This window comes from Zosterops lateralis (genome assembly GCF_965231275.1).
Source record: "Zosterops lateralis genome assembly, chromosome: 1".
Lineage (NCBI taxonomy): Eukaryota > Metazoa > Chordata > Aves > Passeriformes > Zosteropidae > Zosterops > Zosterops lateralis.
The window spans coordinates 18,120,903-18,140,140 of NC_139762.1; the positions used below are offsets into that span (position 1 = coordinate 18,120,903).

The 19,238-nt window shown below is 39.6% G+C and overlaps 1 protein-coding gene across 1 annotated transcript in view; it reads right to left on the reverse strand.

Annotated features, from left to right (window-relative positions):
- Positions 1-19,238, reverse strand: part of GPR158 (G protein-coupled receptor 158) — a gene marked incomplete at its 5' end in the record, with an annotated part of 188,759 nt that overhangs the window by 44,731 nt on the left and 124,790 nt on the right. Inside the window, one exon of the mRNA XM_083863219.1 lies at positions 9,582-9,691. Within this exon, the coding sequence (XP_083719345.1) occupies positions 9,582-9,691 (110 nt within the window). The remainder of the gene's footprint in view (positions 1-9,581; positions 9,692-19,238) is intronic.

Consider the following 19,238-nt stretch of genomic DNA (forward strand, 5'->3'; position numbering starts at 1 on the left):
GGTGGCATATCCCCAAAAGGCCCGCAAGGGGGAAAAAGAACAGATGTTGCAGTAGGAGAGGCCAAGAGCAGAACATGGCTCCACCAGGACAGCTGTGTTGCCCTGAACCACCAGAGCATAGACAGCACTGCTGATGGCTGGGAAGAGACTCAGAGACCCTTGAGTAATGGAGCTCGGCATTAGAACTCCCAGCTAATTTAAATCACACATTGGAAACAGGCACTCAGTTTTGCACTGATTATTAACAGCTAGGATTTTTAGATTTGCCAGAAACAGAGGCTCCAGCTTGAACTATATACAGTAAATGCAAGTATGAACAGAGTCTCACAGTGTGCACACAAAGGAGGTAGGGCTCAAGAACACAAAACTTGTCCTGTGCTGTAACAGTCCAGAGCAGAAAAAGTTTCAATTTTTAATACAATTTTCTTTGGTAGTGAATATTTATTGAAAATGTTACAGATTAGTTCTAAAAGGAATAATAGCTTAATACTTACAGCTGAATTAATACTGAAACTTTCTACAGGATGTACTGTTTATGTATTCCCAAGCTTCAAGCAGTCAAGCCAGCATTATCTTGGTCTTTCCAGCTCAGTTTATGGATCCAATATATTGCATGTAAAGTTCTTAGAGCATCTCATGCCTCTTTCAGAAAAGCATCTATGAGGATAATTCACCAATGTGCAGAGTGGTACAATGCTGAATGAGCTTTACCCCTGTGTATGTTATAGCAGAGCAACACAGTATTTTATGTCACCAGTGGCTGGTTACCACTGATCAGATACTCTATTCTTCAAGAACATAATGGCAATTTTTTGCCTTCACAGAAATCCAGAAAAGAGCAACTAATATGTGAGAATATTTGGTCCAGGGACTGGTTTCCCCAGTACTTAAGATCTACATTAGAGTAAATGATCAGGAATAATGAATGTCAAAGCAGCTGGTACACGCCAACAAATCGTACCACTATATGTCATTTCAGTCTATAAATATGCTTAATATCTTAATAGATCTATACTAGAAATAATGTTTAAATATCATTTTTATTGCATGTTTGTAAAATAAAGGCCAAGTATTGGACTAATCACTAAATTATACAGCTTTATCAATTGTAAAACACAGACCATTACATTTTTCTATTGAAATTCCTGCCATTTGTAGTAGTACTTAAGTACAGAATCTTCCAAGAGAGGAATCAGTCTTTTGTGTGAAAGCAACACAAAAAAATTCTCATTGCTCCTCCAATCTATTTGGATTTTTCAATAGCTAAGCACCCTTCTGACAAAAATGTATGCTGGATTGCTCATTTGAATTTCTCTGGTTTTGGCTTCCAGCTACCAGATCTTATTAATCCTCAGTCCAATAGATTAAAGAGTCTTTTGTGACTACTTTTCCTTCCCCTGCTTGTTTATACACAGAAGAAGATGACAGAAGAAGCCATCTCTCAATCTTCTTGAGGATCTAAAAACTAGATTAGCATCCACAGTATCAAGCATTTTCCCAGCCCTCAAATACTTTTTGAACCACAACCACCTAAAGTATACCTCCTTTAAAAATGCATCTCAAGAATAGGACATACTGCATTTATATGAGTTTTGAAGACGTTATCTCCTGTTGTAAAATCAATTCCCTACTGATTAACCTCCTATTCTCTGTAATTTTTTGTCTTTAAATAGCCCCTAGTTATAATTTGCCTTTTGGCTGCACTCAAATGCATCTCTTTGGCTAAGACAATAACAACATGGACATGGCAGAGATGTTTCGTGCTTTCATTGCCTCTGTCTGCAACACTGATGATGAGCTAAAAGGGTCCCAGTGCCCTGAGCTGGAGAGCCATGGCTGCGAGAATGAAAAACTCCCAGTTGTCCCTGAACTTCTACAGGATCTGCTGCTCCAGCTGGGGCCTAATGGGATTCATCCAAGAACACTCAAGGAGTTGGATTATTAATAGCAAGGCCTCTTGTATTGCTCTTTGAACAGTATTAGGAATCTGAGGAGGTCCCAGTTGACCGGAAGATGGCTAATGTTGTCCCAATGTCCCAAAAAGGATGACCCTAGAAACTACAGGCCTTTTAGTGTCTCTTCAGTGACTGGTAGAAGTCAGGACATTATTCTGGGAGTTATTGAAAGACACCTGAAGGAACACAGTTGTGGGTCACAGCCAACATGGCTTCATGAGGGGAAAATCTTGCTTGTCAAACTTAATTTCCTTTTGTGACAAGGTAACTCACCTACTTGATCAAAGAAAGCCAGTTGGTATAATCTTTCTGGACTCCAGCAAAGCTTTCAATGCTGTCTCTCACAGTGTCCCTTCTGCACAGGATGTCCAGCTCACAGCTGGATAAACACATTATGTGATGGGTGAGCAACTGGCTCTGAGACTGAGCAGAGACCTCACTGCAGTTACAACTTCCCTGTGAGGGGAAGAGGAGGGTCAGGCACTGATCTCTTCTCTGTGGTGACCAGAGACAGGATCCAAGAGAATGGCCTGGGTTTGTTTCAGGGTGGTTTAGGCCGGATATTAGGAAAACTTTCTTCACCCAGAGGGTGGTTGGGCACTGGAACAGGCTCCTCAGGGCAGTGGTCATGGCACCAAGCCTGTCTAAGTTCAGAAAGTGTTTGTACAATACTGTCAGGCTGATGGTGGGATTCCTGGTGCTGTTCTGTGCAGGGCAGGAGTTGGACTTTGATGAATCTTGTGGATCCCTTCCAACTCAGGATATTCTATGATTCTAGTAAAGAATACTTTTCATTACTAGATCTTCTGAAACAGAATTTACTATTTCGCCAAGTTTTGTTATCCACAAATCTTGTGAGTAATCATTTTGTTCTTGGTTGTTCATTGCAACTGAAAATGCTAAACAGTATCAGGCTTACTCCTCATACTTCACAGTAGCCCACCAGAAGCCTCCTCTCCAGTCATGATTCCTCACTGACAATCAGTGTATGTGATCTGCAAATCTCTGCTTCCACTGTGATCAGCCTGTGAGTCACACACTTCACTACCTCATCATGCTCTGCCACAAATAGCTACAACTCAAGTATTGCAGTGTAATGCCTGGTTTCTCTTTTATGCTGTAATCCCACTCAGAGATACCTTGTTCCAGTGACCGATTCCATCCTTCCCACATAATGAGAAAAACCAGTCTGTAAAACTGTTATTACTGGTATTGTGAATATATGCAGACATGCACACCTGCCTGGGAGGTATTGCCTCACAGCACAAAGTTTTGCTACCTGAGTGAGGTCCTGGACTTGGATATCCTTGGAAAGGATAGGTCCCTTCTGCTATCATGTTAGCCTGATGTGCAAAACCAATCCTTTCTCACAGTATCTGCCAGGGTGCTCTTGCATGCCATCAAAAGACATCTGAGAGGTCTTGTAATAGCTGTGGATCATTACAAAGTGCCTTCCAACCCACTGCTGGTCTTTTTTTTCCTAATCATGATAACAATGTAACTGAATATTAAAACACCAGATAATTTCTTTATCTTCTCTTTGAACTTTCCTAGCCAAACTTAGTCTACTATGATAAAGCAGAATGTTTGCTACATTAAGGTGATTAAGACACCAGCCCATGGAACTACAGCAATTTATATAAATTAAATATTAATAGGAATATGGATGAGAATATTTTCCATGATCTCAGTGCCTTATTAATCTTAAATACATTATATGTGCTGATTTTTTTGCTTTAAGATAATGTTTATTAGTCCCACTTCTTCATGGTGCTCCATCAAGATTAATTCTGAACTGTTTTTAACAGCTGTGGTGCATTTTGCTAGTTAATACATAAGAAAGTAGATATTTTATTCAGAAATATGAAACAACCATTACACTGTCTAGTTAAGGCAAGTTATTGCTTGAGAATGGCAGGGATACAAAAGATCTAAACAGGGTTTTAATAATGTAGGTTTTATTGAGAAAAAAACCCACAGTGCAACAGAACATGACTTATTTAATCTAGAAGAACTGCAACAACAAGTATTTCATCTTCAGAGTGCATCATGCAAGAATGCTATATGGAGTTTACTGTCTCAAGCCCCCCTGTTTTGTTGTATACCATAAAAATAAGTAAACAAAGTAAAAAAGATTTGCAGCAAACATGAGGCATGAAATTAATTAATTAGGTTAAGGCATGCTAACAAGAAAACAGATTTTTCCATGATTGGTCTAATTAATGAAACTTCATTCCTTATGAACTCCTATTGTATGTGCAGACACTTTTTCAGCAAGCCCAGCTTCTTCCCTCCCTAGCCTGTACCCCCTAGCCTTTCACTCTGTACCCAGACTCTAAAATCCTTGTTTCTCTGCCATATTCTCCAGCAGTCAGGCCTGAGGCACTGTGTGGGAGCCACCAGCACAGTTTGTGAGCCACCATCAGCACCATGTGGGAGCCACCAGCACTGTGTGCCCACTGACCACCCAGGGCAGACCAGGCAAAGAAGGACCTGCTGGTGCTGTGGGTTTCAGCCTTCGCTCTGTGGGAGCATGCATAATATCTCTTTTCTGCCTCAAAACTGTTTTTCAGAAAGCTTTGTAGGACTCAGTTCATACAGCCTCAGGTGCTAAAACATGCCACTTCTAGGGAAAAGACGGACAAATGGTTGGAAATAGTTATGGAAAGCCTCTACAGTGTAAAAATCTCTACAACCTGACCAAACCACTCCTTTTCCTATATTGCAAACAGACTGGGATCCTGTCAGTCAAGTTAAAGCAGTAAAAACCCCAAACAATTCAACAAGGCAGTATCTGACTAGCACTCCAGACACTGCATTTCTGCAACAGTAACATCTGCCTTGAAAACAATATTTCCTCCTTTTGTTTTATACGAGATAACAATGACTACAGAAATCACTATGAACCACATCCAGTGACAAAACACAACAGTGAGTGCATCTGTCTAAAGGTATTTCACTCTCACCTTCCATAGGAAAAAATGATAATTCAATAGGAAGTAAATCCTCCACTTTTTTTGAGTGCTCAACCAAGGTAAGCAAGAGGGCCTGACTCATTTCAAAAAAACAGTGTGGCTCACCACTACAGCCCATGCTCACTTTGCTGGTCAATTTAAGTAAGTTACACAGTAACCACCCCTCCAATACAAAACTTCTCTCTGCAGTGCTTCATTACTAGTGTTCCATTCCATGGAACCACTGGGTAGTGGTGTATTGGCACTATGGAACTGCCACCTATTGGCTCTATAACCTGTGAAATATTGGCCATGCAATAATCCAGCCCTACAGGTTCCAGCCGCCAAGGCACCTTCTGCCCCTTTCTGCACCACATTCCCACCAGACACTTTTAGACAAGATCATCTGTTCCCTCTTTCCCAACCCTAGCTGACCTAGGGGAGGTCATATATGCCATGTGTTGTGGTTAGGAATGATATTCCCAAATTTAGCGTTCCCACTGTAAAACCCCAGACCACATGCCACTTGTCCACTTCCCCCACCTCCCCCAGGGGGAGGATGAAGAGAACTGAAAGCACAAAAACGTAAAGATCGGAGGATAAGAACAATGTAGCAAAACAGCAATGAAAAAAGAAAATAAACAGTAACAACAAACAGCACTAGAAACCGAGTGTACAAGTCAGGCAAAGCATTCACAGGCGAGTGCCACTCACCCTCCGCCCAACAACCCCAGGGGCCGGGCTGTGCCCCTCCTGGCTGATGCTAACTTTAACCCTGTCCTGCCTGGAACAGGACACCATGTCCTCAGCACTGATGCTTCAAGAAGCAAACCAACATCTTCTTTGGGTTCTCTGCTAGCATGAGGCTCCTCTTCAGTAAAATACTGAACTACAACTCACAGAATCACAGAATCTTTGAATTGTTTATGATGGGAAAGACCCTTAAGATGATCAAGTTCAACGATAAATGTAATACTGCCAAATGAGCCACTAATCCATGTCCCCCACTAAAACATGCCTCTAAACACCCACACACTACCCACACTGTTTTTCTCCTCTTTTCTTTACCACCTCCAAAACCTGTAGGAAGGTCCAGTGCTTGCTCCAACTGTACCAGATGGCAAAGCACAGCCATATAATCTTAGCACAGTATCTAGATGAAACGCTGTGCTAAGATGCAGAATTGCATCATAGTGTTAGCATCTTGTTCTCCCACTAACACACTCCCATCCCACCATCACTGCTTACAAAAAAGTGTGGATTATGTCATTGTCATGTTTCTCATACTTGAAGCATCACCTTCCCCATACCTTCTCATTCTCCTCACTTTTCAACTCTCCTCTGTTTCTTCCCATAGAGAAGCCATTCTTGGGTTTTCTTTTCCTAAAATATCTCAAAACTATCCTATGTATACACACACAAGTGCATACATTTGTCTGTATGTATGTCTCATTTTGTTTCATTCTAATGCTTTAGTCCAGAATTAAGGATTCTGTATTAACCCTGACACGAAGGTGACAGAAGGTCACACAATATTAAAAATAATGAGATAAACTGTTCATAAAATACAGGGCTTGAAAAAGGACATAGAGAGTCTTCAGTTACAGAAATATACTGAAATATGCAACATCAGCAGCTCCTTTAAACCCAAAAGGTTAAATTTGAAACATCATTATTTCTTGAGAGAATTATTTTGAAAATTCCATTGTTGAGGAAAGTATTGTATTTTATGTTCATAGCTCTTCAGCTAGATTTCTTAAATTAAGCTCATTTCCATGCCCCCATCCTTCCACCCCCATAAACATCAGCTCGTTATTTTAAAAATGCACAGTGAATAAGAAAGAGGCAATTAAGGATGAGGCAGTGTAGAAATTGACTGTGACAGGTGTTCAAAGAATGAATCAGTACATGACTTCCCTGTTCTTTTATTCTTCCTTAAGCATCTGCTTTTGACTTCTTTTCTGATTTCCCCTTGGTGCTTGACCCTCAAAAGACCTCTGAGACCTCCTCAGGAAGTGAGGAGCTACAGGAAAATTAAAAACCCCCTACAAAACCCCAAGGCGTGTCCAGTGACTTCTACCTGGCTTTGGTTAACCTTCACGCTCCAATGCTACTCAAAGGACTTCATTTGTTGAGAACTAGAGCATTAGAATTTCTCATTATCATTAATAGCCACCTTTACACAATATTGGTTTTCCCATTTAACTCAGAAAAATCACATGTTCCTTGCTGGCAATTGGTTCTTCCCCAAGGCAGGACACAGCCTGCAGGAGGGAAGCACTGCTTGTCAGGAGTATTTGTGATGTCTGCAGTAAGCCATTCCTCAACCTTTTAAGACCTGTGAATTGAATTAGGTCTGCCAAAATTTTCTACCAAATTTCTATTAACATCACATTGTTCCTAACAGCATAACTGCTGAGAATGTGTACAATAAAATATATATCTAACTTGACTCAGTCTTTTGCAAGACACAGTCTGGGACCGAGACATTCAGTACCAAAAAAGACCACAATATCACAAATGTAGGAAAGGAATGGTCAGGATATCTATGTGGAAAACAAAAGATAGATTCTTAGAGAAAGTAATTCTAGATTAACATACTAAATAGGTTTTTCCCTCTTTGGGTTACACAAAGAAATAGAGAATAATTCAGAAGGTCGGCCAATGGTCACAGTAGGGTTAACAGTGAATCCAGACCAGGTTGCTCAGGGCTTTATCCAGTTGGGTTTTGAAAACCTCCAAGTATGGAAATTCACAACCCCATCAGCAACCAGTTCCACTGCTTCATCACCCTGACACTGAAAATGCTTTCCTCATATAACATTGACCCCGATATTCATTCATATTGTATAAAGCTGAAATCTCCTATTTCAATTTGTCAATGGCTTTTGTTCTCCCACTATACATTGCTGTAAAGAACACAGCTTCACTTCCCTGTAAGTGTTGGATAGCCTGTGTTAGGTCCCTCCAATGCTGTATTTTCTTCATGCTGAATGAGCCCTGCTATCTCAACCTCTTTAGAAGGAGCACTGATCCAAGCCCCGACCATTTTGATGGCCTTTCACTGAACTCATCTAAGTCCACTGGCATCTGGACACATAATTGCAGATATGGTCTGAGTAAAGGAGGATAATCACTTCCCTCAGCCTTCAGGCTACTGTCCTGTTGATACAGTCCAATCTGCTGCTATTCTTCATTGCTTTGTGATGATCAAGGATGATGATGTAGTGCATTCTCGGTTTCTTATTCAATTTCATCTTGTTTGCTGACCCTGTCAGCACAGGTACCAAGTAACACCCAACAGCTGAATGAGCAAAGCAGAAGACTTTCTGCCCAATTTTGTAGCCTATCCTCATTTAATATGAATGGAAAATCAACTGTCCTGTCAGGATAGCTGCTTCCTCACATCATGTACAATCATATAAAGAACCTGTTAGGATAGCAGAACTGCAGTGACAACACGAGCCACCCACAGTCTCAGGCTCTTTATCTATCTGAGCTAGAGATAACAAAGCATCCAAGCAAAGTCACCAGCTCTCTCTTCTCTACTGCTCTACTTGTTTTATTTTTTGCATCAGAAATTGTTTGTCCCAGATAATGCTATGGGGGTGTGGGATTTTCTTGGTCAATTTCAATGCAAACATGTGGCCAGACACAGCATTTTACAATTACAGTTTACCAGCCTAAGTGTACACTTGTAACCAGGGACACAAATTCAAGGGAGCTGCAAGAAGGAGCTCTGTTTAATTGGGATAACAGGGGTTTCCACTAAAATGTGACAAGTCAATAATGCATCATGAAACACAAGATATTTTTTGTTCTTTCAGTTTATGAGCATAATATGAAACCTCCTCTAACATGCAAACACAGTAATGAAACTAAGATAAAAAGTAAGATTGGATGAGTGAGCGTACTTCATCCAATATGTTCAAGTATCAATATACTGCTTATCTCTTTGCTTGAATAAAAATACTTAGAGAATTTATCAGTAGTTTTTTTCATTAAAGAGGGAAAAATATTAAGATTTTATTCAGCATACACAGAAAAGGCTTCAGTTTTTAAGGGGACTGTAGAAGTGGGAATTGAAGTTGGGCCTCTAAATCTTAAATGTCTGAGTAATGTGTGAATGCAGTGTCAACCCCACAGAACCCAGAATTTGCCTCATGTTTTTGCTGGCAGGTACTGATGCTTGTGAGTGTGTCGCTTTTCTACTATGATTGCTTGAAGAAAACAGTCCTTGAGATAAGAGCCATAAGAAAACACATTAAGTACATACACCATAGTCTATTGCTTTACTCCCCATTGCTGTGTCTAAACACTTCAGAAGCATCTCTCTACTTGTGAACACTTCACAAGGAAACTTTTGAACACTCTTACAAATACGTCTGTATTTTTCATATTCAAGGAAAACACATTCACCTCCTGTGAAAAGGAGTTCTTGCACAATTTAACAGTTAATGTATACATATTTTTCATCAAATCCTGTCAGCTTTCGTAGCTCTCAACTCAGATTAGTAGCATATAATTTGAGCAGGAAAATTGAGGAGAAATACACAGTGAGTTTAAAATCAGAAACGGCACTTGTTTATGATAATATTTGCAGCCCTTCCATCTAAATACCCACACAGATTGCACACACTCCCACAGAGATGGAAATTAACATGTGAAATACCTGTGCAGCTTGAGTGTCACAGTTCCATAAACAGTAGCAAAGCCCAGAAGACGAACCCATCTTAGGAGAACACAGCGAAATATACTTGGCTCAAAATACAAAATGACAACCTATAGAACAGAAAGATAGAGAGAGCTTCAGTACTGCTTTCATGAGAAAGTAGTTCTTCATTCAAATGCAGAATAGTTACAAAACAGGACAGCAGACACATTTCAACTCGTACTGCTGTATATTTAGATTTTCTAGTAAAGTGTTGGGATGATCAGATCAACCAGCTGGCACAGTTCTAGGCACCAACTCCTTTTTGAAGGGAGCTGGCAAAAGCCCTGTGACAGACTGTGAAGTGACAACACTTTTAAATGCAATTCCACTGACTTTTCTTAACTGAGTGAAAACATGTACCCAGAGAGGAGGATAGAACAGACAAGGACTTTTTCCTTGAGCTATTCAAGTCTTATGCAGCTGGTTTAATTCTGGTTTGATAGGCTATATTTACTAGGTTACACTTCAAAGTCACTCCTAATAAAACTAGCAAAATGATAGCTGCTCATTTTTCTCTGCCGAACTAAAAATGATTTCACTAGCCTCTTTCTAGCCAAAATATGAAATATTTATGACACATTTAACTCTTTCTTCCCTATATATTTCAACTAAGCCATATCAAATTTCCCTATACATCACCACTTTCTTAAGAAAAATAACCTTTTTTTTCACCTATGCATTTGTCTAATCAAATAAAAAAATGTCTTACCAGCCTTTTGCCCTGTCTACCGAGGACCATGCACAAGGACAACACTCCATAAGCAGTAAAAGAAAGATACTTCTGTAGGTATAGTGCATATAGAAGCTTCACTATCAAGTAAAATACTACTCTTCTCTAAAACAGGGTTGCTGAGTCAACTAAGTCACAATTTGAATCTGGATTTCATTTCTTCCCATTCCAGCAGACATCCTCCCTGGTATCCTGAGGGCTGTTCCCATATTCCTTCCCACTCATCTGATCCCACCAGGAGCCTGCTGTTCCAGGGATTTGTTGGAAAACTGCCCCTACCCCACCTGTAGACCCTGCCTGGACCAGCAAACCTAGACCCCATGCATTCAATGTGTCTGACCAGAACCTGGTAAAACAACCCAATGCACCATAGCACAAATTAATTAGGCAATCCTGGTCTAGAGAAAGCAAGCACTGAAACTCTTCAGGCCATCTGTCACAGCTTCATTTACAGTCAGTACATTCTGGCAGCAGTGGTAGTATTGTGCCTACTGGCTGCCACATATTATTTTCCTAAGTAAATGCTCTTCTATGTGGGAATTCAAGTTCAGGATATTGGCCAAAAGCCCAGGACTACATCCTTTGGGTGACATAGACTTCTTTAGAAGAGTGGGGGCAAAAATGGCAGATGTGGGCTGAGGGAGATGGAAGCTGCTGTGTTTCACTGGAATGCTTTTTAATACAGCAGAACCAAACTATTTCTTTTAAAAATATAATATGCTGAATCAAACTGTGCTGCAAAATTTAATCTGCTTTTTTTCATTGTTATTGGACTAACATAGAATCACAGGATGTACTGAGTTGGAAGGGACCCACAAAGATCATAAAGTCTAACTACTGGTACTGCTAGGACACCCCAAAAGTCACACCATGTGCCTGAGAGTATTGTCCCGATGCTTCTTGAACTCTGTCAGGCTGGTGCTGTGACCACTGCTGAGGGAGCTGTTCCACTGCCCAGCCATCCTTTGGGTGAAAAACTTTTTCCTGATTTGACATGCTTCAATGTAGACATTTCCTGGGATTCTGGCAAATTGTGCATGTAGGAAAGGCACCAGCTTTTCTCCTTGGAAAACCAAAATGCATCCACATATGCATGACCATGCTTGGGCAAAGAGAGCATCCAGGAAAAAATTTCTCAGAAAGACCTGAATGACAGCAATGATCTCTTATCCTAATATGCAGTTATATACATTAGGACAGTTGCAGAACCCGAGCAAAGTCTCTAGCAGTAACTTGTCTCCTGAGGTTTGCCAGAGGGTAGAAAACACCATGTTTCATCTTTGATTCTTTCAAACAAGAAAAACATTGTCAAAAAAAGACTGGCATACAGAGACTCTGAACATTTCCAAGTTGATTTGAAAGCAGAAATTTTCAGATAATTGAAATGGGAAGGCCTGAAAACTCTCCAGGCATAGAATTTTCTGAACAAGGGCACCAGCTCTCTTTGCCATGCAGTCTGACACAGCAATTTCATCTGCTGCTGCTTGTTGAAACACTAACTGCTTGTGTCTAGAAAATCTCATTGACTTGCATTGAATCATTTGTATAAGCAGCTGAGGCATATGGCTAGATATCAATCAAGAAACCACCCCTTCAAATGCAGCCTGGCATGACCTGGTGTGACAGCTCACCAGGAAGGCTCCAGAGGTAAGGCTCTGTTGGAGAAAACTGTTCTCATTTTCCTGTTTGAAACAGACACATTTTAACCGCTCTTTCACCCAGTGGTGAAGGATACTGCAGAAGTAAGACTCCATTTAAGTTTGAGTCTCTTTTGGATCTTCCTGTGTTTATATGGCGGAGAATCTTAACAGTGCCTTCACAAGGGCCAGTGTCCATTTCTATCTCTTCCTGCACACGGTTTGTCATGGACCCAAGGCTTTGAAGAGCCAGAATTACTACATGCACATCTTGTTTTCTTCTTAGGCATTGCAGAAGGTTATTCTAAGAACATGTCATTCCCATCCCCATCAGGGCTCACCAAGTTGTTCAGGTAACTGCTCTTTCTAAGCTCTTGTCAGAATTACATCTCTTATAAGCACCATGAATTTTAGAGGCACAATTTTTAAACAGGATTTTAAATGGAACGGTCTTTAATGGATTGGAGCGAAGGGGCTATAGAAACACTACTCTGGAAGCCTTGCTCAAGTTTTTAATCCAAATGGAATACAATTCTTACAAAGAATCTGGTCCAGTTTATGACTGCTGCACTCCATACCTCACTCTCCCTAGCAAAAAAACAAACAAGAAACACAAAACAAACCCACACAAACACATAAACAAACAAAAAACAAAACAAAAAAAATACAAAAAAATAGGAACATAACACAGAGAAGTATTTGGTTTGTTTGGTATCAGCCTCTTCTACCTTATCAAAACCCCCATTCCCTCCTGTTATCCCCAGAGCTGTCTTCTTCAAGTGACAACAAATGTGCAGCAAAAGGTTGCTGAGCTCCAAGTGAGGAACGTAGGATGAGCACCAGATTCACCCACACATCCAGGCTGCTTTCAGCAGAACAAGGGAATCCCTTAGTTCTAAAAGACTACCCTGCCCACCAAAAATCTGACAATATTTCATTTTCTCTTTTTGCATTTATGATGCATTAGACCATGATTTTCTTAAAAATGCTAGAAGGTTTTGCTGATGGATGGAACAAAACGTCTTTACTGTACATAATGAAATGTGTTATCATAAGTTTCGTTAGCTCCCAGCATCCATTTAAATATAAGACATTAGTTTCTGCTACTTAAACAAAAAGATCTGGGAAAATTATTTGGAAACCAGAAGAAGGTAAGCCAAAGAGCGGCTGTTCATGTCCCAGTTACTGCAGCTGTGCGTGAGACTTCATGAACTGTGACTCGTCTTTGTCATTTGGACAAATGCGTTTAGATGTTTGCTTTTAAACTCAGTGTGGTTTAAGCTATTACTATCCTTGCCAAAACATTGTTCTAGTAGTCACGCTACCACTTGTGGAGTCAGAGATGAAAAGACTTCCTAAGGTCACTAGCTAACTGTCAAGTGTGTTTAGAGCTGGAGAATTACAGACACGGAAGAGGGACTTAGCTTGCTGACACAGTGATCAGCCAGCTCAGTTATTCATCTGACATGATGAACAGACACACACACTCTAAAGACAACAGCTGAAGTCAATAAAAGCACCTCACATATTACAGCAGATTTTCCTTATCGGGACAGGTAGGAAAGTAAAAGTGTAAAGAGAACTAACGCTGAACAACTGAACATTCAAAAACATAACAGAATTAGTCTGCACACATACACACACAAAAAAGGAATTAATGAGCTTTATAGACTCAGTGCCATTGCTTCTTAAAAGATAAACAGCATTTAGAAAGATTCTAAAAAAAAAAAAACCACCTTATTATAGCCCTATAATGTTAATAGCGAGCAAAACTGCATCGCAAAATGCTATTTTGTCTTTCAGATTAACTTTACTGTGCACATTAAAAGATGGTTAATTCTGCCCTTCACCTTGGCACCAGATCCAAGCAAAAGTATGTTAATACTGTGCACTTCCCCAAGGTGCACTGACTGGGATTCATTCTGCCTAAATCAACTATATAATTTCTTCCTACACTGTTTTAGGGGATCTAGTAAATCAAGCCTACTAATGCAAGTTCCACAGATAACCCAGGGATAAAAACAAGTAGCTTGAAAAAGGTTCAGCTTCAGCTACTTGAACAAGAGCTTGTCCTACAGGCTTCAAGTATACATCTCCATTGACTAGAAAGGCACTACAGCATTTATTTTAGGGAATTTGCTTCACTATATGTCAATTAATAATCTGCATTAGGAGGACTAAGCCAAGCACTTTATAGCCAGGTGTAACAATTTTGTAATGTATTTAAGATAAGTACTTTTTACTTCCATTCTTAAGCCACAGAAGTCACAAGAATAGATCAAAAACTCATTTTCCTCTACAACCATCAAATTACTATACTTCATGTTGAGAGGAAATGGGCAACACTATAATGTCTCAAAAGATCATAAGCCAAAGAGCTTAAAAAATACATGCATTGTCAGTGCTAAAAATCCTAAAACTAAACATGAAAAATTTTGAGCAGGACCTTAACTCCAAAAGCCCCAAAGTGTTCAAAATTTTTGAACTCTTCTTATTTTTTGTGCTAAGGTTTAGGCTGGAATGGAGCTTTAAAGATCATCTACTTCCTAATGCTGTGGACAGAGATGTTATCCGTGTTATATTGATGGCAATGAAATTCAGAGCTTAGAATTTGAATATCAGCATCACCTGCTGATGGATCTGAGGTGCAAGTCACCCATGTTAGACAAAAAGTGATGCAAAAGTAGGATTTTTTTTTCTCATTTGCAAATAACCAAATTCATCTAAAATTGTGTCCCCTTAACCCACAGAACTTTACAGGAAAACCATCTACTTTTTAAGTTGATCTTCAGAATTTTCTGCAAGTACTCTGCACAGTTCAATGCAGGACATGAGACGCCTTTCAAGATAATGCCTTTTGGGCTAATTCCATTAACAAGCATCTAGGAGATACTGTGAAGAGATCCATCTGATCTGTTCCACTGCCCAACACCATCTGCCCTTGCCTGACTGCAACAGCTGTCTAGGGTTGTCTCTAGGCAATTCTGCTCTGCAACAAGCCATCAGATACTTCCTCTCAGTCTCCTGCAGTGCTGAGGGATGGGCAGCCTTCCTCCTTCTGCCATGTTTCAGCAGTTTCTTTCAACACATCAAATATCCTCTGGGATACATCAAATCGCCTATTAATGCCTCAGTCCTAACACTGAGAAGGGATTTCCTGCAGCAGAGATGGTGTTTGCAATGTTAGATAAGCTTGCCATCCAAACTCATAACAGTCTGGCACTACGCTTCCTAGGAAAGGGACCAATCCACTTCTCTGTGGGCACAGTTCCATCTCAACAGATGGGATGAATGAAGGCATTCATGAGCCTGTGCACACTACGGGCACCACATACCACTGCTTGAAACATGAGTCACAGCTCAGATCATCTGCCTAAATATTAGCCAAAGCACAGTTCCTTATCCAGCCCTGTACTACCCACAAGTATTTCCAGTGCAGCTACACACAACATTTTAGAGGTATGATAACAGCTGAATATATACTTAGGCTAATTACATAAGAACATTTCCTTCCATTTCCATCCCATTTTTTTTAAACCACATGTGCTTTTTAAGACATTACATCTTAATATAATAGGCTTGTGAGCACACAGTACCATCAAACCCTGCTATCCTTGCAAATATCACAATTTTAAAGCAGAGCTGCACTGGATCATTAGCTCAAATGCCTCTGTGTAAAGCACACATTTGCTGCACAAAACCACAGTAAATACTCAGTAGGTTTTATTCTTTCCTCTGAATTGGAACTGAATCAACCTCTCAATACACAGCACTGGAAGCACTCTGCTGTTGGGGGCAATGCATTTCAGATAAGATGTATGTCACAAGCAAAATTCTTGCAGTCATTTAAGTAAGATCTTCTGGGTTTCTTCATAAAAGAAGACAATTTTTTTTCTTCATCATCCACACGAAGTCCAGCTTGAAATTCAGCCTACTGAAATCTCCTTTTCCCTCCCACTATACTTTCAACTGTAGATATTGGTGTTTCTTTCATTGCCTATCTTATAATTTCTATTAATACATATTATACCTCTTTCTGTGTTTCAGCAAAGGCGTGTCTTGTCTGTAAAGTCTTTTGGATGATCATGACCCATATAAGCACATAACCACCAGCACCAGTGTAAAATAAAAAGCCAGACTTCTAGAACTTCATTCATTAGAATGCTTTGCTATCACTAGGTTTTATTACACTATGGATTCATCCCCATCAGGCGGTAACAACAGATCTCTAAAGTTCTTTATAGAATGCATATTTTATAGTTGGGTCATTTAGCCCCCTGAGAGATTTAACTGGAGATTAAGCAAACAGAATCTTCAAGATCATTCTGGTTTGACAAAAGACAGCATATTTAGAATGTCTTTTATGAATATATCTTCAATTATTTCCCCTCTTTTTTTCCCCCTTCCTCTGTTCATAAGAGAGATTTCAACTAATTATTGACAGTACACCCTGAGTGGATTATTTTGAGGAATACAAACATCCATTTGATTTCCAAGAAGCTGTCATGCATTTCCTCCGATTTGAAGAGAAAGTGATATGCCACAGATCCTACCAGTTCTGGAAATATTTATTTAAAAATTATTTGAATGCAGGGACTGAAAATGCATTTATTTATCATAAATTGTAGCCTTTGCTTAAGCCTTACTAATGATCCAGCTTCACTACTCCTATTTCCTTTGGCCTAATGAATAGTATTCTAAAATCAAGTAATGAAAAACTAACATGTAATCCACAATGGCTTTAAAAAGAGACATGCTTTCACTCTGTAGACAGATTTGATCACAACAAATGAATTTTTATGCCCAACAAGGCCCACACAGTCAGGAAGAGCAATCCAGGACTTTTTCCTAATAAAGGATAAAACTTTGTCACAAAACAGTTCATTAACTTATGAGAGACATCAGCTGATGCCCCATCTGAGCTGGTTATAAATGCTAAGGGTTGAAGGGTACTCCAAGTGTCAATTCACAACCAACAAAAGAAAAGAGATACAAAGAAAGACAGCACACCAGGTCTACACCCTCTTTGGGGAAAAACAAAGCATAAAAACAAGTATTACCAAAAGGACTAGACCTCTACCCCAGGCTGTTGTGGGAACTCTCTGAGGAACTGAGGAGAAACAAATCACTTAGGAACACTGGATTACCAGGTTTGTTCTCTGCATCTATTTCCAAACACAGAGATCATGCTTAGCTTTCTAGTGTAATAGAATTAACTATTTAACTTCACCTGCAAACTTCTCAAATACAAGGAGAGATTTCAATGGTACTGGCCCAGGGAGTAGTGATGCTAAACAGGTAAAACATGGTCATTCAGGAAGTATGAGGTCTCCCAGTCTAAGGGGCCGTAGGCACTGTGGTGCTGGACGTGGAAAGTCCAGGGGCAAATGTTTGTCCAAGAAAGGTGTCTTCTTGACCACTGCTGGTTATTGGATGCTTCTGTAAAAGCAGTACAAGACAAGGAGAACATCTGAGGCTCAGAAGTTCCATTGAGACCATGCCTAAGTGTAGCACAAAAAACAAATTACCTAACACCGAAAAATCCAGGCTGAAAATAAATCTATTTGTTTTAATCATGTCCCACGTAAGGCAAAAGAGAAAATAAAGTCTGAATTGCACACTATGCTTTCCCTGTTCTCACTCAAGCGTACTTCTAATTCACCAGTACCATAAAGCAAAAGAAGCAAATAAATACTTTTCAGGGGATCCAAAAAATAATGAGCTTGGTTGGCCCAAATGACCTTACCCATCTGCTTGGATGTGTCAGCTATTTCTCTGCCTTTGATAGATGTCTATCCCTCACAGATATATTGGCTCCCTCCTGACAACCTCACAGTCTACAGTTACCCTACAGTTACCCTAAAAGTAGCTTGAACATCTCAGAAGTCAGTCCCTGAGGACTTGAGAGTTGGCTCATCTCAGCAATTCAGACACTTGAACTGGCCAGATGTGGACTTGGCTGGATGTCTGAAGTTTCCACTGAAATCAAGACACTGCCTCAGAAAGTTTAAAATGTGTTTAAACAAGATTCTTTAAAAACAACAAAAACTGTTGTGTTTGAAAATTTAAAGCCTACCAGAATCTTCCTAGCTTTGTACAGAGCAAAATGCTTTTCCTGACCCATGTAGGTTATCAACCCCAGCCTGAAAGCACAGAATTAATGCATAGTAATTGATCTGATTTAAAGATACTTAGGGGCTAGTAAGGGAGTCAGTAGTTGTTGGCTTCACTGAAAGGCAACTACCCAAATATTTAAAAAATATTTGTCTTCCTGTCTTTAAAAAGAGTGCTAAAAGCAGCGTATATAGCACTGATGCTATGCACTCTTTCATTTGATGTTTTTAAACTTACATGAAAAGATTTTCAATTACATTCCAGTTAAATACTGAAAAATATATGAAAATGTGGGTTTCCTGATCAAGCAAATGGTCAGGTCTTGAGTGAAGTTTATTAGAGGTGATCTGCCAGCAGCAACACTAAAAGCAAAGATGAGCAGACAGGGCATTCAGGGCTCCAGCTTCATGCACACTAAGGCTGAGAAGAGAAGCTCAAGTGAAATACAGAGGAGAAGTTGAGCTCCTTAATCATTCAAAGCTTCTATTTTCATAGTTTGCATTACATTCAAAAAACATAATGCAAAATTAATAGAAATAACTTCATCAGGACATTTTATCTCAGCAATGTATAGGCACACCAAAAATTGTTCATGCTGATGCAAAATTTAAAAGTGGAAAATCAAAGGAAGCTGCAAAGTCAAAATATCTTCTAAAATATTTGCTTCTTCTGCCAGCTAACTTTTATAATCCAATTGCTTCTTTCATCTGTTCTGATACATCTTCTGCCATGTGACATGCCACTTGGGTAAATCACAACAGTCAACTGAATGTCCTAGTTTACCCACTTCATATGTGAAAAAAACCCCTAAACTTACTTATTGGGTGCATTGCTATCCTCTTTTCTTATAACCAAAGAAGCAGAAAGAGAAGCATTTTAACAAACTGAACCATATCTAATGAAAAAACCCTGACATCTCTTCAGCCTATTCATTTGCCAAGCCAGTGACGCATTTTAATAATAGTTTTAAGGTTATGTATTTTCATTATTTTATTAAAACCCCGGAAAATACAACAATTAATTTTAAAACCACATCTGTAATTTTAGGAAAAAGGAATCTTTTAAAAACATAATGTAAAGTAGTCTATATTAAAATAAATCTTGCAAGAGCTGCAGCTAAATCAAGACATAATG